This window comes from Choloepus didactylus, chromosome 2 (assembly GCF_015220235.1).
Source record: "Choloepus didactylus isolate mChoDid1 chromosome 2, mChoDid1.pri, whole genome shotgun sequence".
Lineage (NCBI taxonomy): Eukaryota > Metazoa > Chordata > Mammalia > Pilosa > Megalonychidae > Choloepus > Choloepus didactylus.
This window is the reverse complement of record NC_051308.1, coordinates 247,696,171-247,720,385: the sequence shown is the minus strand read 5'-3', so window position 1 is coordinate 247,720,385 and position 24,215 is coordinate 247,696,171. Positions and strand designations below refer to the sequence as shown.

General features: G+C 40.0%; 1 protein-coding gene across 10 annotated transcripts in view; it reads left to right on the top strand.

Annotated features, from left to right (window-relative positions):
- CFAP74 (cilia and flagella associated protein 74) overlaps nucleotides 1–24,215 on the top strand; it is a 135,376-nt gene that overhangs the window by 5,900 nt on the left and 105,261 nt on the right. For 8 of the 10 annotated variants that reach the window (XR_005215558.1, XR_005215560.1, XR_005215559.1 and 5 more), the window contains exons 2-3: nucleotides 14,568–14,602; nucleotides 15,672–15,753. Coding sequence is in view for 7 of the 10 variants with exons in the window: in XM_037828817.1 (XP_037684745.1) it covers nucleotides 14,600–14,602; nucleotides 15,672–15,753 (85 nt within the window). In the remaining 3 variants the exon portion in view is untranslated. The remainder of the gene's footprint in view (nucleotides 1–14,567; nucleotides 14,603–15,671; nucleotides 15,754–24,215) is intronic. The other 2 variants (XM_037828813.1, XM_037828814.1) reach the window with 1 other exon arrangement.

The window sequence follows — 24,215 nt, the reverse complement described above, 5'->3', positions numbered from 1 at the left end:
CTGTTTTTCACAGTGGATGCATGATTTTACATTCCTTTCAACAGTATATATGAGGGTTCCTATTTCTCCAAATCTTTCTTACCACTACTTAATTTCCATTGTTTAAATAATAGCCATAATAGTGGGTGTGATGGGGCATCTCATTGTGGTGTTTTTTTAATGCAATTTTATTGAGATATATTCACACACTATATAATCCATTCAAAGTATACAATCAGTGGCTCACAGTATCATCATATAGTTGTGCATTCATCACCACAATCAATTTTAAAACATTTTCATTATTCCAAAATAAAGAAAAAATAAAAATGAGAACACCCAAAACATTCCATACCCCTTATCTCCCTATTATTTATATGTGTTTTTGTCTCTATTTTATTACTCATCTGCCCACCAACTGTATAAAGGAAGTGTCAGTCACAGGTTTTCACAATCACATGGTCACAAGAGAAAAGCTTTATAGTTATACAATCATCATCAAGAATCAAGTCTACTGGATTACAGTTCAACAGATTCAGGTATTTCCTTTTAGCTATTCTGATACACTAGAAACTAAAAAGGAATATCTATATAATGCATAAGAGTAACCTCCAGAATGACCTCTCAACTCTATTTGAAATCTCTTTGCCACTGAAACTTTATTGTTTTTTTTTCATTTCTTTTCCCCCTTTTGGTCAAGATGGCATTCCCAGTCCCACAATGTCAGGGCCAGGCTCATCCCTGGGAGTGATGTCCCATGTTGCCAAGGAGACTTAACTTCTGGGAATCATGTCCCATGTACAGGGAAAGGTAGTGAGTTTATTTGCAGAGTTGGCTGAGAGAGGCCACATCTGAGCAACAAAAGAAGTTCTCTGGGAGTGACCTTTAGGCATAATTATAAGTAGGCTTAGTCTCTCCTTTGCAGTAAAAAGCTTCAGAAAGGCAAGCCCCAAGATTGAGGGCTTGATTTAATAAATTGGGAGTCCCTAATGCTTGTGAGAATATCAGAAATTCCCCAGGTGGGGAAACTTAATACTTCCACATTTTCCTCCAGTCCCTCAAGGGGACTTGCGCGTGCGCGCACACGCACACACACACACACACACACACACACACACACAATTTTCTGCCCCAAATACTACGGTATGTTTTGGGGTATTACATTAACCTGTACAGAATAATAATATCTCATTCTCTATTCTAGGTTCCATGTAACTATGTTTAAATAAACTGACCATACAGGTTAAATTAGATAGTGTGCTTTGGAGAATATACATTTTATACCAAATAAGCATCTCTTAAATAACAGTTAAAACTCAGGAATAGATGCGACTTCCATAAGAGTTTACAATCTAGGAACCTTTACAATATGCCTTATTGAACACTCTGCACTCCTGCATTGTTGATTGCCCAACCTCTGCCCACATTCTATCCCCTGATAACTTATGCTCTCGAATTCAATTCTCAGCATCTGCTCATTATAGTTTATATTAGTGAGGCCTTACAGTATTTGTCCTTTCGTTTCCAGCTTACTTCACTCAACATAACGTCCTCAAGCTTCATTCACCTAGTTGCATGCCTCACAACTTCATTCCTTCTTGCAACCATTCAATATTCTGTTGTGCGTACACACCAGTTTGTTCTTCTGTTCACTCTTCGATGTACCCTTAGGTCACCTCCATTCATTGCAAATTGTGAATACTGCGGCCATAAACACCAGTGTACAAGTGCCTATTTGTGACTCTGCTTTCAGTTCTTCCCAGTATATACCTAATGACAGGATTGCAGGATCATATGCAGCCTCCTGTGGAGCCAACACACTGCCCTCCAGAGGGGCTGCACCATTCAACTTCCCTACCCACAGTGAACAGGTGTATCTCTCTCTCCAAATCTTCTCCAGCACTTGTAACTTTCTGTTTATTTTTTAACAGTTTTATTCGCATGCCATACAATCCATCCTAAGTGAACAATCAACAGCTCCCAGAATAATCACATAGTTATGCTTTCACCACCACAGTCTATATGAAAACATTTCAATTTCTTCCATGAAGAGAGAAGAGGGAAAAAAATAAAAGAATAAAGAATTAAAAAAAATTAAAAAGGAGAAACAACAATGACAAGAATCCCATAACCCTCCCTTATATTCTTCTCTTACTGACACTTAGCTTTGGTATATTGCCTTTGTTACAACTAATGGAAGAGTATTACAATGTTACTGTTAACTATAGATCCTACTTTGCATTGATTGTATTTTTTCCGTATACCATCCCATTTTCAACACCTTACAATGGTGACATTCATTTGTTCTTTCTCATATAAAAACTTTCGTATATTTGTACATTTAATCACCATCATTGTCCACTCTAGATTTCGCTAAGTTATACAGTCCCTGTTTTTATCCTCGGTCTTGCCTTCTGATGTCATACATGCCCCCACCCTTCCTCTCTCAACCATACTCACACTCACCTTTGTTCATTACACTTACAGTATTGTGCTACCATCAGATAATATTGTGCTATTATTTTTGGATCTTTACAATCAATCCTGTTGAACATTCTGTACTCCTTCGGCATCAAATGCCCAATCTCTACCCTTGTTCTATCTCCTTATAATCTGTGTTCTTAATTTCAACTCTTGGATTTTGCTCATAAGTAGTTCATGTTTAGTGAGAGTATACAATATTTGTCCTTTTGTTTCTGGCTAATTTCACTCAACAAAATGTCCTCAAGTTTCATCCAATTTGTTGAATGTGTCCTGACTTTATTCTGTCTTACCGCTGTGTAATATTCCATCATATGAATATACCACAGTTTGTTTATCCACTCATTTGTTGATAGACATTTGGACTGTTTCCATCTCTCGGCAATCATGAATAGTGCCTCCGTAAACATCAGTGTACAGTACAAATGTCCAATAATGTCCTAACCTTCAGTTCCCCCAAGTATATACCTAGTAATGGGATTGTTGGATCATATTACAATTCTATACTTAGCTTCCTGAGGAACCACTAAACTGCCTTCCAAGGCAGTTTCACCATTCTACATTCCAACCAAAGGTGAACCAAAGTATACCTCTTTCTCTACATTGTTCTAACACTTGTAGATTCTGTTTTTTTCTTTTTTTTTATCATGGCCATTGTAGAGGTGTGAGATGATATCTTGTGGTTTTAATTTGCATTTCACTAATAGCTCATGAAGTTGAGCATTTTTTCATATGTTTTTGAGCCATTTGTATTTCCTTTTAGGAAAAGTGTCTGTTCATGTCTTTTCCCCATTTTTTAATTGAGTTTGTCTTTTTGTTGTTAAGTTAGAGGATCTCTTTATGTATTCTGGATATTAAACCCTTATCTGATATGCGGTTTCCAAATATTTTCTCCCATTGCATAGGCTGCCTTTTTACTTTCCTGACAAAGTCCTTTGATGTGAAAGAGTATTCAGTTTTAAGGAGATCCTATTTATCTCTATCTTCTTTAAGACAGAAAGCTTTCCCTCTAAGATCCGGAACAAGTCAAGGATGCCACTGTTATTCAACACGTGCTGGAAATGAAATGAGGAGTAAAAGGGATCCAAATTGGAAAGGAAGAAGTAAAACTTCCCCCATTTGCGTATGATATGATCCTGTGTACAGAAAACTCCACAACAGAGCTCCTAGAACTAATAAATGAATTCAGCAAAGTGGTGGGAAACAAGATCCCCACCCCAAAATCGGTAGTGTTTCTGTATATGAGCAATGAGCAATCAAAAGAAAATATAAAGAAAAAAATCTGTTTACAAAAGGAACTAAAAGAATCAAATATCTAGGAATACATCTACCCAAGGATGTAAAGGACTTGTACACAACTGTGATGGTTAGGTTCATGTGCCAACTTGGCCCGGTGATAGTACCCAGCTGTCTGGTCAAGCAAACACTGGCCTAACAATTGCTGTGAGGACGTTTGAGGCTGGTTTATTAAACCATTAGTCAATTGACTGCAGCTGTGACTGATGACTCACCAAAGGGCGTGTCTTCCACAATGAGAGAATGCAATTGGCTGGATTTAATCCAATTAATCAGTTGAAGACTTATAAGCGAGACAGACAGAGGGCCTTCACTTCTTCTTTGGCTGCCCAGTGAAGCGTTTCCTGAGGAGTTCGTTGAAGTTGCTGGTTCGTTTCCTGAGGAGTTCATTGAGCATGTTCATTGAAGATCCCAGTTCATTTCCTGAGGAGTTCGTCGAAGTTGCCGGTTTGTTTCCTTAGGAGTTCTTCGGACATCTTCCTTGGAGTTGACAGTTTGCTGACTGCTCTACGGAATTTGGACTCGTGCATACCCACAGTTGCGTGAATTACTTTTATAAATTTTATAGTCATAGACACATCTCATTGATTCTGTTTCCGTAGAGAACCCTAACTAATACAACAGCAAACTACAAAACATTGCTAAAAGAAATTAAAGAAGACCTGAATAAATGGGAGAATATTCCATGTTCATGGATTGGAAGACTAAATATCATTAAGATGTCAACTATCGAAAGCAATTTATAGGTCCAGTGCAATCCCAATAAAAATTTCAACAGTCTTCTTTGTAGAAATGGAAAAGCTGATCATCAAATTTATATGAAAGGGTAAGGGTCCCTGAATAGCCAAAGCCATTTTGAAAAAGAAGAATGAAGATGAGGACTCACACTTCTCATTTTAAAACTTATTACATGGTCTTGGCACAAGGACAGACACACAGACCAATGGAATAGAATTGAGAAATCAGAAATCAACTCTCACGTTTATGGCCAACTGATTTTTGACAAGGGAGCAAAGACCACTCAGTTGGGAAAGAATAATCTCTTCAACAGATGGTGCTGGGAAAACTGGATCTCCATTTGCAAAAAAAGGAAAGATGACCCCAACTTACATCTTAGACAAAAATCAACTCTAAATGGATCAAAGACCTAAATATAACAGCCCAAACTGTCAAACTCCTAGAAGAAAATGTAGGGAAGCATCTTTAGGACGTTGTATTAGGCAATGGTTTCTTGGACTTTACATCCAAAGCACAAACAACAGAAGAAAAAAATGGATAAACAGGACTGCAACAAAATTAAAAACTTTTGTTCCTCAAAGGACTTTATCACAAAAGTAAAAAAAACAGTTTATACAATGGGAGAAAATATTTGGGAACCACATATTTGATAAGGGATAAATACTGGAGTATAGAAAACAATCCTTCAACTTAACAACAAAAAGACAAACAACCCAATTAAAAAATGGTCAGAAGTCATGAAAAGAATCTCTCCAAAGAAGATACACAAATGGCCAGAAAGCACATGAAAAGATGCTTAACATTATTAGCCATCAGGGAAATGCAAATCAAACCCACAATGAGATACCATTTCATACCCTCTAGAAAGGCTGCTATTTAAAAATGGAAAATAAGAAGTGTGGGGAGGATGTGGAGAAATAGGAGCCCTCATTCACTGCTGGTGGGAATGTAAAATGGTGCAGCTGCTGTGGAGGACAGTTTGTCAGTTCCTCATAAAGCTAAGTATAGAATCACCTCATGCCTACCCCACCTCCATGGTTGCTAACATGACCACAGACATAGGGGACTGGTGGTTTGATGGGTTGAGCCCTCTACCATAAGTTTTACCCTTGGGAAGACGGTTGCTGCAAAGGAGAGGCTAGGCCTCCCTGTATTTGTGCCTAAGAGTCTCCTCCTGAATGCCTCTTTGTTGCTCAGATGTGGCCCTCTCTCTCTGGCTAAGCCAACTTGAAAGGTGAAATCACTGCCCTCCCCCCTACGTGGGATCAGACACCCAGGGAAGTGAATCTCCCTGGCAACATGGAATATGACTCCCAGGGAGGAATGTAGACCTGGCACCGTGGGACGGAGAACATCTTCTTGACCAAAAGGGGGATGTGAAAGGAAATGAAATAAGCTTCAGTGGCAGAGAGATTCCAAAAGGAGCCGAGAGGTCACTCTGGTGGGCACTCTTATGCACACTTTAGACAACCCTTTTTAGGTTCTAAAGAATTGGGGTAGCTGGTGGTGGATACCTGAAACTATCAAACTACAACCCAGAACCCATGAATCTCGAAGACAGTTGTATAAAAATGTAGCTTATGAGGGGTGACAATGGGATTGGGAAAGCCATAAGGACCAAACACCACTTTGTCTAGTTTATGGATGGATGTGTAGAAAAGTAGGGGAAGGAAACAAACAGACAAAGGTACCCAGTGTTCTTTTTTACTTCAATTGCTCTTTTTCACTCTAATTATTATTCTTGTTATTTTTGTGTGTGTGCTAATGAAGGTGTCAGGGATTGATTTAGGTGATGATTGTACAACTATGTAATGGTACTGTAAACAATCGAAAGTACAATTTGTTTTGTATGACTGCGTGGTATGTGAATATATCTCAATAAAATGATTAAAAAAAAAAAAAAAAAAAAAAAAAAAAAAAGAATCACCTCATGACCCGGCGTTTCAGTTTGTTAAAGTTGGTAGAATGCGTTATACCAGAAATGGGTTAGCTTTTACAATAGGGGATTATTAACTTTCAATTTACAGTTCTTAGGCCATGAAAATGTCCAACTCAAGGCATCAAATTCTCTGAAGAAAGGCTGCCAGCATCTGGGACACCTCTGTCACATGGGAGGACACATGGCCAGTCTGTTTGTCCTTCGCTCCCAAATTTTGTTGCTTTCAACTTCTGGTCCTAGTGGCTTCCTCTCTGAGCTTCTGTGGGTCCTCTCCTAGCTTCTCCAGGGCTTTTTCCCATGAACTGCTCTTAATTTCATCTCTTATAAAAGGACTCCAGTAAGGGGATTAAGACTCATCCTGAATGAGGTGGCTCAATTGAGATGTGCACCACCTCATTCAGGATGGGTCTGTCTCAGCTGAAATGACCTAATCCAGAGGTCCCACCTCCAACAGGTCTGTATCCACAGGAAGTGATTAAAAGAACATGGCCTTGGAAGAGCCTAAGATGGCAGCTAGGTGAGACAGAGCGAAAAAACACCTCCATGAAAAATACTAGATAAAAGCCAGAAACTGACCCAGAACACCAGTTCTAGTGACGCACCAGCTGGACAAGGTCTGCTAAATCCACAGGGACCGTGCACTTGGTGAAAACGGGAGTCTGCATTTGGAAATGAGTGAGTGAGCCTGTTGAAAGTCCAGTGGCCGCGCTGCGGTGTGGGGAAATCATGGGTTGGCGTTTGGAGGCAGACTAGTTCTTTTTTTAAAAAACCCAAAAGCGGCTGCAGATATGGCAGAGAGAACCACACAGTGAAATGCGGCAGGAACGGGCTGTGTGAACACCTCAATATCTGGCGTGGACGATAGCCTTTCGCATACCCACTGCCACTTGTCTCGGAGCGAGGAAGGCAGAAGGGAAACAAAAGGGGAAAAAACCACACCCCTTGCAGCCATCTTCCCGGCGGGCTTGGAACGCTCCTGCCCGGCGCCAGAGCCACAGCCCAGAGCCGCGCCAAGGCACCCAGTGTGACGGGAAGCGTTTCCCGCAACACCACGCACAGGCCACAATATCAGGTGTGGACAGTAGCCTTTTGCGCACCCACAGCTAATTGTCCTGGAGCTGGGAAGGCGGAGCTGTGCATAAAAGGGGAAATTAACATGCCCCATTCAGCCATCTTTACAGCAGGCTGGGAACACCCGTGCACGGCCCGGCGGCCCAGGGCTTCCCTTGAAGGACGGCGTGCACTTGTGACATAGCACAGCCTTCCCTCAGCAGAGGCCTTAGAAGAGCACAGCTGGGAAGAGGGACCGACTCGGAAATCCCAGGGACCCTACGCCAATACCAAGGACTTGTGGGTCAGCGGCAGAGATAATCTGTGGCAAGACTGACATGAAGGCTTAGACTCTTGCAACAGCCTTAAATCTCCAGGAACACCTGGGAGGTTTGATTATTAAAGCTAACCTGCCTCCCTAACCATCCAGACACACGCCCCACATTCAGGGCAGACGGCACCAACAACACACCCAAACTGAGTGCACAAATTGAACTCCACAAGGATCAGACCCCCACACATCACAAAGACAAAGTTGGGGAGAACTGACTTGAGGGGAATAGGTGACTCGCGGACGCCATCTGCTGGTTAGTTGGAGATAGTGTACACCACCAAGCTGTAGATCTGACAAATTAAAGATTGGTGTTTGAATAATCCTTCATATCCTAAAAGAACCCTATCAAGTAAAGCAAGTGCCAAGAGCCCAAAAACAACAGAAAATTTTAAAGCATATGAAAAAAACAGATGATATGGATAACCCAAACCCAAACACCCAAATCAAAAGATCAGAAGAGACACAGTACTTGGAGCAATTAATCAAAGAACTAAAGACAGACAACGAGAGCATGGCACAAGATATAAAGGACATGAAGAAGACCCTAGAAGAGCATAAAGAAGAAATTGCAAGAGTAAATAAAAAAAATAGATGATCCTATGGAAATAAAAGAAACTGTTGACCAAATTAAAAAGATTCTGGATACTCATAGTACAAGGCTAGAGGAAGCTGAACAATGACTTAGCAACCTCGAGAACCACAGAATGGAAAATGAAAGAACAAAAAAACGATTGAGGAAAAAATTGAAAAAATTGAAAAGGATCTCAGGGATATGATAGATAAAATAAAACACCCAAATATAAGACTCATTGGTGTCCCAGAAGGGGAGGAGAAGGGTAAAGGTCTAGAAAGAGTATTCAAAGAAATTGTTGGGGAAAACTTCGCAAACCTTCTACACTATATAAATACACAAAGCATAAATGCCCAGCAGACTCCAAATAGAATAAATCCAAATAAACCCACTCTGAGACATATTCTGATCAGACTCTCAAATACTGAAGAGAAGTTCTGAAAGCAGCAAGAGAAAAGCAATTCACCACATACAAAGGAAACAACATAAGACTAAGTAGTGACTACTGAGCGGCCACCATGGAGGCAAGAAGGCAGTGGCATGACATATTTAAAATTCTGAGAGAGAAAAATTTCCAAACAAGAATACTGTATCCAGCAAAACTCTCCTTCAAATCTGAGGAAGAGCTTAAATTTTTCACAAACAAATGCTGAGAGATTTTGCTAATGAAAGATCTGCCCTCTTTCATATACTAAAGGGAGCCCTACCGACAGAGAAACAAAGAAAGGAGAGAGAGAGAGAGAGAAATTTAGCAGACATATATAGTACATTACATCCCAAATCACCAGAATACACATTCTTCTCTAGTGATCATGGAACTTTCTCCAGAATAGACCATAGGCTAGGACATAAAACAAGCCTCAATAAATTTAAAAAAATTGAAATTATTCAAAGCACATTCTCTGACCACAATGGAATGCAAATAGAAGTCAATAACCATCAGAGACTTGGAGAATTCACAAACACCTGGAGGGTAAAAATGAGGGGGAGATGAAAACATTCCTGGATAATCAAATGCTGAGGGACTTCATCACCAGTAGATCAGTCCTATAAGAAATGCTAAAGGGAATTGTGTAGGCTGAAAGGAAGGGACACTAAACAATTGACTGAAACCACATGAAGAAATAAAGATTCCCAGTAAAGATCACATGGTAAATATAAATAGCAATACTACTATATTTTTTATTTGTAACTCCACTATTTACTTTCTACAGGATCTAAAATACATAAACTGTAATGATAAATCAGTGGGTTTTGGACTCAATGTAAAATATGTAATTTTTGACAAGAACTAAATAAAGGTGGAGGAATGGAAAAGTATAGGAACATAGTTTATGGGTCCTATTGAAGTTAAGTTGGTATCAAAGAAAACAAGATTGTTATAGACTTAAGATGTTAAATTTAAGCCCCACGGTAAACCAAAGAAAGTATCAGAGACTATGATCATAGAGATGAGGGGTAGAGTATGGCTTGTGAGAAGTGGGGGAAGAGACAATGGGGAGTTAATAAGAAATGAGTGTAGGGTTTCTGTTTGGGGTGAAGGGAAATTTCTAGTAATGGATGGTGGGAAGGTGATAGCATTGCAACATTGTGAATGTGATTAATCCCACTAAATGGAATGCTTGGGAGGGGTTGGAATGGGGAGATTTAGGCTGTATATATGTTTCTACAATCGGAAAAAAAAAAAACAAAGACAGTCTAAATAGATAATGACAATTAAATGCCAAGGATGATCCTGGATGGGATCTGAGGATGGAGGAGAGGAGGCTCAAAGGGACACAGTTGAGACATAAGAAAACAAAGGAAATATGGAATGTAAGCTTTGTATCAGTGTTGAATTTCTTGAACTTCTTAGCTGCACTTAATGTGATTGCATAAAAGAATGTTCTTTTTCATGGAAATTGTATATGTGAATTATATTTTTTGTTCAAGGATGCGTGCAACTTGCTCTTATATGTCCAGAAGACACAGCAATAGATGATGGATGATAGACAGGGAGGGAAAGAAAGAAATGGTAAAGTGACAAAATATTAAAGTTGGTGGATCGGGGTATTGGTTGAGTGGGTTTTGGGTATACTGGAGTTGTGTATATGGGGTTTCTATTATTTTTGCAACTGTTCCTGTAAGTTTGAATTTATTTCAAAATAAAAGTTAAAAAAAAATCCTCAACAGCAGCAACAAAAAGAACATGACCTTTTGTTTGAATTTTTTTTTTAATTTTTTGATAAAGAAAAAAAAGAAAGAACATGGTCTTCTCTGGTGTACTTAACAGCTTCAAACCACCACACCCACCAATCCCACTACTAAGTATATCTCCAAAAGAATTGAAAGCAGGGACTCGAACAGATATTTGCACACTGATGTTCATAGTGGCATTATTTACAATAGCCAAAATGGAAGCAACCCAAGTGTCCATCAACCAATGAATGGATAAACAAAATGTGGTGTGTGCATACAATGGAATATTACTCAGCTGTAAGGAGGAATGAAATCCTGAACCATGCGGCAATGTGGATGGACCTGGAAGACATCAGGTTGAGTGGCATAAGCCAGGCACAAAAGAACAAATATCAGACAATCTCACTGATTTGAAATAAGTAGAATAAGCAAACTCACAGAGTCAGAATCTAGAATATAGGTTATCAGGGGACGGGTTGGGGATAAGGAATGGGAAGTCAGGGCTTGAAATGAACTCCTTCCTGGGAGAGTCGTGTGGAGCTGGAGAACCTTGTGCCTTGCTTGTGTGGTGGCAGCTGATGAGGACGCTTTCCAGGCCTAGAGTTTTCCTTGTGGGAATGTATTTCACTATTGACTGGTTATCATTTATTCTTAAACGACTTTCTGAGTTTTCTATTTTTTCTCTTGAAACGGTTTTATAAGTAATATTTTTCTGATAATTTGTCCTTTTTCTACATTTCCAAATTTATTGGTATAAATTTGTTCATAATATATTTTATTATTTTTTAATGTCTGGAGTATCTGTAGTTATAGATCCTTTTTTCTGATATGAGTATTTTTATGCCTCTTTTTATTGATCAGTTTCATTAGAGATTTGTCCATTTTATAAATCTTTTCAAAGTACATACTTTCAGCTTTGACAGACATTTGTATCGCTTTTTTGTTACATTAGTTTCTAATCTTTTTTGTTTTCGTCTACTTTCTTTGGATTTATTCTGCTCTTCTTTTTTTAGCTTCTTGAATCTGATGCTTAGCACATTAATTTTTAAAAAATTAAATGCTAATATGTGCATTTAAGGTTACAAATTTACTCTGTACTACTTCAGCTATTCTCAGTTTCATACATGATATTTCTGTTATAATTCAGTCCAAAATATTTTATAATTTCCATTATGATTTTTTCTTTGATCCATGGGTTATTTAGAAGTATTTTTCTTATTTTCCAAAACTGTGGTGAATTTATAGTTCTCTATTTGTTATTGATTTTGGTTAACCAACAAGCATTATATAATTTCAGTCCTATGAAATTTATTGATACCTATTCAAAACCAGTAAACAGTTTTTGTAAATATTCTATGTGTGTTTTAAAGGAACTTTTAAAATTTTCTATGGTTGTTATTTATTATGTTCTGTATATGTTTATAAGGTCAAGTTTGTTACTCAGGATGTTCAAATTTTCTGTGTCCCTTACTGATTTTTTCATCTGATTGTTTTATCAGTGGCTGAGAGAGATGTGTTAAAATCTCCCATGAGAGATGTACTTTTGACTGTTTCTCCTTGCGCTGTCATTTGCAGAGTTGACTGTTGTCTCCTTGCGCTGGCTCATTTGCAGAGTTGATAGTAGGGAGTTAGAATTTTTATCATGTTTTTTTAATCCAGTTTGGTAAGATGCTTTTTGTAAGTCATTTGGTCTGTTTATGTTCCTGCCTTCACTTAGACTTGGACCTGACAATTTCACACTATCTTGTCAGCTCGTCAGGGTTTTTAAGAAAGTTAAAATGCAACTTCATCCAGTGTTTTTGGCCATTTTCAGTGTGGTAGTTGATACAGACAAGCCATATTACCAGAAGCAGAGGGCTTAAGTGCTTCCTAAACCTGCTCTAGACACTGTTAAGGAAATGAAAAAATAAGCCATAGACTAGGAGAAAATATTTGCGAAACACATCTCTGATAAAGGACTTCTAGGCAAAATATACAAAGAAGACTTAAGACTCATCAATAAGAAAACCAACTGCCCAGTTGCAAAATGAGCAGATGGAAAATGAACACATGAGATGATGCTCAGCTTCATTTGTCACTAGGAGATTCCCAATTAAAACAATGAGATCCCACTGCACACCCCTTAGAATGGCTAAAATCCAGAAACTGACAACACCAAGTGCTGGCAAAGCCGTGGCTGCAGCAGGACCTTGTTCTCAGCGGCTGGGGAGCAAAATGGCACGGCCGCTCTGGAGGAGAGTCTGGCAGTTTTGTGCAGAGCTAAACAGAGGCTAACCATGCAGCCAGCAGTCACACCCCTAGGCGTTCACCCAAAGGAGCTGAAAACCTAGGTCCACACAAAAACCTGCACATGAATGTTTATAGCAGCTGCGGTTATAATTGCCCCAATCTGGAAACACCCAGCTGCCTCTCGCCAGGTGAACGGATAAATGAAATGTCCACCTGTATGAGGGCATGATACTCAGTGGTGGAAAGAAGTGACCCATCAGGCCACGGAAAGATATGAGGGACCTTGAAAGCACGTTGCCAAGTAAGAGAAGCCAACCTGAAAAGGCTCCACACTGAGGGCTCCAGCTGTGTGACTCTGGAAGAGGCAGAACCACAGACAGTGGAAAGCTCAGCAGTTGCCAGGGGTTTGGGGTGGAGGTGAAGTGGAAACGGGTGTTTTTAGGGCCCTGAAGCCATCCCGTGTGACTCTGTGATAGTGGATCCAGGATGTGACACGTTTGTCACAACCCACAGACCCGCACACGGTGGAGAGCCAGCCCCACGTGAACCAGGGACTCCAGTCACTAGTAAGGTGTCAGTTTCGGTCCATCATTGTAACAGACCTGCCCCCCTCATGTGAGGTGTTAATAATGGGGGGCTGAGAGTGTGCACAGGTGTGTGTGTGGGGTGTATATAGGAATGCTCTGTACCTTCTGTACAACTTTTCCATAAACTTATAATTGCTCTAAAATATAGTCTTAAAAACTAAATTGCTGTCATTGATTTATTGTAATTTATCCAGGAAATATTATTGGACATTGAAAATATTTTTCAGTGAGTTGTTCTGAAGCAATTGCTATAAATTAAGCAATGAAAACCAAACTCCTTCTCTACAGTTTTAGAATGTCAAACAAGATTTCAACATTTCTATCCATCTCATGTAGCACTACTCATTACTTAGGTGAAGGTGTATACATTTCTAATATACAGTGTGTTTCCAGTGGATTCATTGACTCACAAGTGCTCATCCCCAGCCTCTCTATCACCAACTCTTCTCTATATTAATCATGATGCGACTGTATTGTGACTAATAGGTATTAAAAACCATTCATGCATTTAAGATATAATAGAAAATAAACCGAAGCCAGACATTAAGTTTAATTTCCACAAGAAAAATTTTGGTACTCAAATGTTCTGTGCTTAACGTCGTCCCTCTACATGAGTCTTCCATTTCAACCCATAAATGTGAGGTTCCACAGCAGCAAGCCCCCAACACTTCCAAAATGACAACCATATTGTAATGAATATTCTGAAATTCTTTAAGAATTGTTTTTGAACCTTGGCTGTGTGTGTTTTATTGATTTAGCGTAATCATGTAATCAAATGTTCAGCTCCACGGGCCTTGACAGTTGCACACTCCTCTGACCACCTCCCAAAACAAGGTTCAGAACGCACCGCCCCCCTTCCTCCACCCACCCGTCTCTCACCCGAAAGCCACAGTCTGATTTCCATCACCATCCGCTCGTTTGCCTGTATTTGGTTTCATATGTATTTTTTTGTGTCTGGCCGACTTCATTTAACGTGTTTTAAGATTCACCTGTGTTGTATGTGTCAGTACTTTCTCCTTTTTTATTGTTGAGGCTTAGTCCACTGTATGGCTGTGCCGTGGTGTGTTTATCCATTCTTATTTTGATGGTCATTTGGGTTGTTTCGAGTTTGGGGCTATTATGAATAAGGCTGCTGTAAGCATTCTTATACATGTCATTTTGTGCACATATTTTTGTTTCCCTTAGGTAAATATCTCAAGGTGAGACTGTTGGATCATATGGTAAGTATATATTTAACTTTAGAAGAAACTGCCCAGCCGTTCTCCAAAAGTACCATTTACACTCCCACCAGCCGTGGGGAAGAGCTCCAGTCCCTCCGCATCCTTGCCAACACTTGGTGCTATCAGCTGTGTTAACTTAGGCTTTCTAACGGGTGCTGAGTGTCTCGTTGTGGTTTCAGGTTGCATTTCCCTAATACTGATGATGGGGCCGAAATTGTAACACGCTTATTGGCTATTTGCAAATCTTCTGTCTTGTCTGTTCTAAATCTTTGCCCTCCTTACCTTGGGATTTTTGCTTTATATTACTGATTTTTAGGAGCTCTTTATTCTAGATGCAAGACCTCTGCCAGCCATATGTGCTGCAAATATTTTTCCTAGTGTGTAGCTTATCTATTCATTTTCCTAATGTTTTTTTATACGAGAAATTTTTAATTCTTATTAATCCAATTTGTGGGTTTAAAAAACAAATCTGTCATAGCAGCATTGTTTACAATAGCCAAAAGGTGAAAATAACCCACATGTCTATTGACAGTTGAATGGCTAAACAAAACGTGGTACATCCGTACAAGGAATATTTCAGGCATAAAAAGGAAGTTCTGACACATGATACAACATAGATCTACCTTTGAAAACATCATGCTAAGTGAAAAAAAGCCAGGTGCCAAAGGACAAATATTGTATGATTCCATTTAAGTGAAATATCTAGAATAAGCAAATTCACAGAGACTGAAAGTAGATTAGAAGCTACCAGGGCCTGGGGCCTGGGGGAGGGGTGGTGGGGAGCTGTTGGTTAGTGGGTGCAGAATTTCTCTTTGGGTGATGAGAAAGTTCTGGTAATGGATGGTGGTGAGGGTAGCAAAACATTATAAATGTAAGTAAGGCAACTGAATTATACATTTAAAAATAGTTAAAATGGCAAATTTTATGATATATGTTTATATTTATATATGTTACCACCATAAGCAAATAAATTTAAGAAACTAATCTGTGACCTTGTTGATCTATATTTGGTAATTCTTCAGAAACTATGTAGTGGAAGGTAAGAAATATTTTTTGTTGTTGTGTGTAGCTGATTTCTGCCTCCCAGATGGAAGAAGGCACTGGCCTGTTTCCTGAGCAGGAGCTGGGTGGAATCTCCCTCTTGGAAGACGGTAAGGAAGGACTTTTCCTAAATAAGACCAGCGTCAGCAACCAGGGGGACAGACGACGTGCATCCCAGTCGCCCTTTAATTCCTTTTCAGGGGGGTGACATGTTATGACTTCATTTTTTTTCTCAAGGAGGGAGGTTATATTCCTCTGTCTTTGTATAAAGGAAGGATAAACCGTGGCTGGGAACTTGGAAGCGGGAGGCTCTGGTTTTCTAGTTTCCTATGTCACTCTTGAGACATCTGGTGCCAGTTTTATCCCAATCATTTGAATGTGACCTATTTTCTTCTTTTCCTGGAATCTTTTAAATGTTTCTGTTTGTAACCTCTGATGATCTGGAAACTTTCTAAGATGCACCTCAATTTGGGCCCTGTACCCCAAGCACTCCGTTCCCGCAGGGGACTCATTTCCTCCATCCCAGCCCACGCGGGCCCCTTCAGCCGTTTCTCAGCCTCTGTGGCGTGTTGTGCCAGTTGCAACTGATCTTCTAAACCTTCTAGAACTTTGCTGACCCCTCTCTCTTCCCCTGTCTTCCGTCTCCTGTTCTCCTGTCATGGGGGATTTATGCCTTAAAAAATTCCTCCCCATGACAGTGTGATTGTGAAGACCTTGTGGATCACACCCCCTTTATCTAGTGTATGGATGAGTGGAGGAATGGGGATAAAAACTAAAGGACAAATGGGGTGGGATGGGGGGATGATTTGGGTGTTCTTTTTTCACTTTTATTTTTTATTCTTGTTCTGGTTCTTTCTGATGTAAGGTAAATGTTCAGAGATAGATTGTGGTGATGAACGCATAACTATGTTATCATACTGTGGACAGTGGATTGTATATCATGGATGATTGTATGATGTGTGAATGTATTTCAATAAAACTGAATTTAATAAAAAAATGCAAAAAAAAAAAAAATAAAGGTGAAATGAAAATGTTAAAAAAAAAAAAAAAATTCCTCCCCAGTCATTTTTCCTGAGATTTCATGAGGGAGTGGAGAGACACTCAGGGGTTTAATTCGCCATGTTTTGTGAAAGTCTGCAGTGATCCTCAAACTATTTTTTGTTTTTTGGCCTGAGAACCCCTTTACACTTTTAAAAATTGTTTTGGACCCCAAGGAGCTTTTGTTTATGCGGTTGTATCTGTAGATAATTACTGTAATAGATATTAAAGCTGAAAATTTTTTTAAATATTTATTCATTTAAAATAACAATAATGAACCTATTACATGTAACATAAACAATACATTTTAATGAAAAATAACCATATTTTCCAAAACAAGAAAAGTCCGTGGGAAGAGTGGCAGTGTCTCTTCAAGAGCAGACAGCTCGGTTCTCACGGCTGGGCCTCCACTGTGCGTTATATTCAGGTCATTGGTCCGGTTTTTTCATTAGAGAAGTTGTAGGTTTACAGGAAAATCATGCATGAAATGCAGGATTCCTATATACCACCTTATTATTAACACCTTGCATTGGTGTGGAATGTTTGTTAACAATTGATGAAAGCACAGTTTTATAATTGTACTATTAACTATAGTCCATGGTTTAACTTAGGGTTACTGTGCTGTGCAGTTCCATAGATTTAGACAAATTTTTACCCTAATAACATATACACAACTTAAATTTCCCCTTTAGCCACGTTCAGATATATGATTCAGTGCTGTTAGTTGCATTCACAATGTTGTGCTACCATCACCACCATCCATTACCAAAACATTTCCATCATTCCAATAGGAACCTGCACACTCCTTAACCCCACCCTGTCCCAATATTTGTTCTTTTGTGTCTGGCTTATTTCACTCAACACGATGTCTTCAAGGTGCATCCATGTTGTTGCATGTATCAGGACTTCATTCCTTTTTATAACTGAATAATAGTCTATTCTTTGTATAGACCACATTTTGTTTATCCATTCGTCAGTTGATGGACACTTGGGTTGCTTCCACCTTTTGGCAATTGTGACTAATGCTGCTATGAGCATCGATGTGCAAATATGTGTTCAAGTCCCTGCTTTCAATTCTTTTGGTATATACCTCACAGTGGGACTGCCGTGTCATATGGTAATTCTATATAGCTTTCTGAGGGACTGCCAAACTGTCCTCCAGCAGCTGCACCAGTTTCATCCCCACCAGCAGTGAGTGAGGGTTCCTATTTCTCGGCATCCTCTCCAACACTTGTTATTTTCCATTTTTTTAAAATAGCAGACATTCTAATGGGTGTGAAATGGGATCTCATGGTGGTTGTGATTTGCATTTCCCTGGTGGCTAATGAGCACCTTTCCATGTGCTCTCTGGCCATTTGTGTATCTTCTCTGCAGAGATAGTCTGTTCAAGTCTTTTGACCATTTTTTAATTAGGTTGTTTGTCTTCTTGTTGCTAAGCTGAAGGATTGCTTTATATACTCTGAATATTAATCCTTTATCAAATGTGTGGTTTCCAAATATTTTCTCCCATTGTGTCGGCTGTCTTTTTGCTTTCGTGATAAAGTCCTTTGAGGAACAAAAGTTTTTAATTTTGTTGAGGTCCTGTTTATCTATTTTTTTCTTTTGTTTGTGCTTTGGATGTAAAGTCCAAGAAACCATTGCTTAATACAAGGTCCTAAAGATGCTTCCCTACATTTTCTTCTAGGAGTTTGATAGTTTGGGCTGTTATATTTAGATCTTTGATCCATTTAGAGTTGATTTTTGTCTAAGGTGTGAGAGGACCCTACCTTTTTTTTTCAAGTGGAGATCCAGTTTTCCCAGCACCATCTGTTGAAGAGATTATTCTTTCCCAACTGAGTGGTCTTTGCTCCCTTGTCAAAAATCAGTTGGCCATAAATGTGAGGGTTGATTTCTGAGCTCTCAATTCTATTCCATGGTCTACGTATCTGTTCTGGTGTCAGTACCATGCTGTTTTGATTACTGTGGATTTGTAATAAGTTTTAAGATTGGAAACTGCAAGTCCTCCAACTTCATTCTTTTCCAAGATGGCTTTGGCTATTCAGAGCCCTTCCCCTTCCTTATAAATTTTGACTTTATGTAGAAAGCACTGATTGGCTTTTCCGTTTCTGCAAAGACGGTTGTTGGAATTTTGATTGGGATTGTGTTGACTCTATAAATCGCTTTGGTGATGACTGACATCTTAACATTATTTAGTCTTCCAATCCATGAACACAGAATATCCTTCTATATATTTAGGTCTTATTTGATTTCTTTTAGCAATGCTTTGTAGTTTTATGTGTACAAGTCCTCTATATCCTTGGTGTACTGCTTTGTGTATATTATGTCCCCCAGAAAAAGCCATATTCTTTAATGCATTCTTGTGGGGGCAGATGTATTAGTGGGGATGGGGTTGGAACCTATTGGTTCAGTGTCCACGGAGATGTGACCCACCCAACTGTAGGTGTTAACTCTAATTGGATAATTTCCATGGAGGCGTGGCACAGCCCATTCAGCGTGGGCCTTGTTTAGTTTGCTGGAGCACTATATGAGCTCAGAGAGAAGGAGCTCATAGCATGCTGGAGCTGAGACAGACATTTTGAAGATGGCCATTTGAAGCTGATGCAAACATTTTGGAGAATGCCATTTTTGAAACGTAACCTAGAAGCAAACAGACACCAGCCACGTGCCTTCCCAGATAACGGAGGTTTACCGGATGCCAATGGCCTTTCTCCAGTGAAGGTATCCTTTGTTGATGAACACTTTTTGGCCTTAAGACTGTAACCTTGTAACCAAATAACCCGCCTTTTATAAAAGCCAATCCATTTCTGGTGTTTATCATTCCGGCAGCATTAGTAAACTAGAACACTTGATTAGACATACTCCTAGATATTTGATTCTTTTAGTTGCTATTGTAAATGGAATTTTTTCTTGACTTCTTCTTCCAGTTGTTCACTGTTTGTGTTTAAAAGCACTGCTAAGGAAGATGGTGGCATAGAGAGGAAGTTAATTAGTCCCCCTGGAGCTACTAATAATACTAATAATAAACAACCAGGAACAACTAGTAAATGATCTGGAATAAGTGCGGGGGGACAACCATGACTGTCCACACATTGTGCACCAACCTGGATTGGGAGGAATACCTGAGATTGCAGCATAAAATCTGTAAATAAAAACTGTGGACCCGAGCCAAGAGCCCCTCCCACACAGCAGCCTGAACTGCAAAGCCTCGCTGTGACAGAGAGCAGCACTCTCTGAACAAGCAAATATACTTCAGCCCAGCTCCAACTGGGGTTTCAGTTGGCAAACATGGATTGATCAGTGCAAGCTGCAAATCCCCAACAAGCAGATAGAGGCTTTTAGTGATGACTGACTGTGCCGGTTTGAGTGTATTGTGTCCCCCAAATGCCATTATCTTTGTGGTCTTGTGTGGGGCAGAAGTTTTGGTGTTGGTTAGATTTGCTTGGAGTGTGCCCCACCCAGCTGTGAGTGATGATTTTGATGAGATGTTCCCATGGAGGCGTGGCCCCGCCCATTCAGGGTGGGCCTTGATCGGTGGAGCTATATAAATGAGCTGACTTGGGGGGAGGAAACGGAGTGCAGCTGTGAGTGATGTTTTGAAGAGGAGCAAGCTTGCTAGAGAGGAGAAAGCCGTTTTGAGGCCAGAGCTTTGGAGCAGACGCCAGCTGCCTTCCTAGCTAGCAGAGCTTTTCCAGACGCCATTGGCCATCCTCCGGTGAAGGTACCGATTGCTGAGGTGTTACCTTGGATGCTTTGTGGCCTTAAGACTGTAACTGTGTAGTGAAATAAAACCCCGTTTTATAAAAGCCCTATCCATCTCTGGTGTTTTGCATTCTGCAGCATTAGCAAACTAGAACACTGACCTTGAAGAGCCAGGGGACTTCTCTGTCTTGGGAGGGGGAGCCCAGAGGACCAGGTTCTATGTCTGGTTGATGGGTGAAACTGGGGGCCATAGACTGACCCTGAAAGGGGGCTTTCTGTCCCTTTTTCTCTTTCTCAACCTGAGGAGCTCAGTGGAGAAAACCTCAGCCATTTTCAGCTCGCAGTGCTCTGACCCAGACAAGGGTGGAGATAGCAGAGCCAGAGAGACAAAGAACCTATTGATATGCAAATGAAACTCCCTAGGGGGCATTTCTTCCCTAAGAGGAAAGAGTTGGTGCCCAACTCTACTGCCCGCCTTCCATTCAGAACCAGATCCCAGAGCCTGGGGAAAAACAGCCATGGGCCACACCTCCTTACACCATTCAGGAGCTACAGGCTGACAGGCACCACAGGATGACAGGTTAGGAAAAGCACAGTGACCTGAGGCCTCACAGGGTGTGTTAATCTTCTAAGATATGCCCTCAGGGAAACCTGATACTGAATATTTCCTCCTTGAGGGACCTGAGCCCATTCTAGTCTGGGAAAACCTAATTGGGGTAACCAAGGAAACCAGATGCCTAGACAACAGAAAACTACAACCTACTAAGAAAAAACAAAGTTATGGCCCAGTCAAAGGAACAAACTTACATTTCAACTGAAATACAGGAACTGAAACAAATAATGCTAAATCAATTCAAAAAGTTTAGGGAAGATATGGCAAAAGATATGAAGGCTATAAAGAAAACACTGGGTGTACATAAGGTAGAAATTGAAAGTTTGCAAAAACAACTAGCAGAATCTATGGAAATGAAAGGCACAACACAGGAGATGAAAGACACAATGGAGACATACAACAGCAGATCTCAAGAGGCAGAAGAAAATACTCAGGAACTGGAGAACAAGACACCTGAAACCCTACACACAAAAGAAGATAGGGGAAAGAATAGAAAAATATGAGCAATGGCTCAGGGAATTGAATGACAACATGCAACCCATGAATGTGTGTGTCATGGGTGTCCCAGTAGGAGAAGAGAAGGGAAAAGGGGCAGAAGCAATAATAGTGGAAATAATCAATGAAAATTTCCCATCTCTTATGAAAGACATAAAATTACAGATCCAAGAAGCACAGTGTACCCCTGTGCTGGTTTAGATGTATTATGTCCCCCAAAATGCCATTATCCTTGATGCAGTCTTGTGTGGGCAGAAAATGTATTGGTGTTGATTGGATTGCAGACTTTTGATTGGATGTTTCCGTGGAGATGTGATCATTGAACTATGGGCGAGATCTTTCACTGGATAATTTCCGTGGAGGTGTGGCCCCACCCATTCAGTGTGGGCCTTGATTAGTTTACTGGAGCACTATATAAGCTCAGACAGAAGGAGCAGGCTTTGGCTACAGCCAAGAGGGACGCTTTGAAGAATGCACAGAAGCTGAGAGAGTAGCTGCAGATGACAGATTGAAGATGGCCGTTGAAAGCAGACTCTTGCTCCAGAGAAACTAAGAGAGGACAAATGCCCCAAGAGCAACTGAGAATGACATTTTGAAGAGAGGAATGTCCTTGGAGAAAACTATTTTGAAACTAGAACTTGACAGATGCCAGCCTTGTGACTTCCCAGCTAACAGAGGTTTTCCAGACGCCATTGGCCATCCTCCAGTGAAGGTACCCAATGGTTGATGCATTACCTTGGACACTGTATTGCCTTAAGACTGTAACTGTTTTACCAAATAGCCCCCCTTTGTAAAAGCCAATGCATTTCTGGGGGTTTGCATTCCAGCCGCATTAGTGAACCAGAACAACCCCAAACAGAATAGATCTGAATAGGCCTACTCTAAGACATTTAATAATCAGATTATCAAACATCAAAGACAAAGAGAGAATCCTGAAAGCAGCAAGAGAAAAGCGATCAATCACATACAAAGGAAGATTGATAAGACTTTGTGTGAATTTCTCAGCAGAAACCATGGAGGCAAGAAGGAAGTAGTGTGATATATTTAAGATATTGAAAGAGAAAAACTGCCAACCAAGAATCCTATCTTTGGCAAAACTGTCCTTCAAATATGAGGGAGAGTTTAAAATATTCTCTGACAAACCGACAATGAGAGAGTTTGTGAACAAGATACCTGCTCTACAAGAAGCACTAAAGGGAGCGCTACAGACAGATAGGAAAAGACAGGAGCGAGAGGTTTGGAACACAATTTTGGGTGATGGTAGCACAACAATGTAAGTACACTGAACAACAATGTGAGTATGGTTGAAAGAGGAAGATTAGGAGCATGTGGGACACCAGAAGGAAAGAGGAAAAATAAAGACTGGGACTGTATAACTCAGTGAAACCTAGAGTGCCCAACAACTGTGATAAAAGATACAAATATGTTTTTTCATGAGGGAGAACAAATGAATATCAACCTTGCAAGGTGTTAAAAATGGGGTAGTATTGGGGGAAAAATACGATCAATGCAAACTAGTGACTATAATTACCATTATGCTTCCTTTAATGTAACAAAGGCAATATACCAAAACTAAATGCATGTAAGAGGAGGACATAAGGGAGGAGTATGGGATTCCTGGCGTTGGTGATGTTGTCTGATTCTCCTGTAGTTTAATGCTGTCTTTCCTTTTGGTACCTCCTAGTGGTCATGTTGAGGTTTTTTCTGTTTTTTGTTTTTTTTTTCCTTTCTCTTTTGTCTCTCTACCTTCTTTGACCCCTCCTGCTTTGTGGAAGAAATGGAGGTGTCCTTGTATAGATAGTGGCGATGGTGCTGAGTACATAAATACGTGACTATACAGGGAACCATAGATTGTTTGCTTAGGACAGAATGTACGGTGTGTGAACAAAACCATCTTAAAAACACGGGTTGAGGAAGAAACCTTGAGGGCACTATATTGCGTGAAATAAGCCAGCCACATAAGGACAAACATTGCAGGGTCTCACTGACATGAACTAATTATAACATGTAAACTCATAGGCATGAAATATGTTATCAGGATATAGATTGAGGCTAAAGAATGGGGAGCGGTTGCTTATTATGAGCAGAATGTTCAACTAGGGTGAACTTAAACGTTTGGAAATGGACAGGGATGATGGTAGCACATTGTGAGAATAACTAACAGTGCTGAAAGGTGTGTGAAGGTGGTGGAAAGGGGAAGCTCCGAGTCACGTATGTCACCAGAAGGACAGTTGGAGGTTAAAAGATAGGAATGTATGAAACAGTGAACCTTGTGGTGGACAATGTCCATGATTAACTACAAATATTAGAAATCTCTTTCATGAACCAGAATAAATGTATGACACTGTAACTGGAAGTTAATAATAGAGAGGTATATAGGGAAAAAGTTCCTATTGCAAACTATACTACAGTTAGTAGTATTTTTTAATTCATTTTATTGAGATATATTCACATACCACGCAGTCATACAAAACAAATCGTACATTCAGTTGTTCACAGTACCACCACATAGTTGTACATTCATCACCAAAATCGATCCCTGACACCTTCATTAGCACACACACAAAAATAACAAGAAGAAAAATTAAAGTGAAAAGAGCAATTAAAGTAAAAAAGAACACTGGGCGCCCTTGTCTGTTTGTTTGTTTCCTTCCCCCACCTTTCCACTCATCCATCCACAAACTAGACAAAGGGGAGTGTGATCCCCATGGCCCCCCCAATCCCACT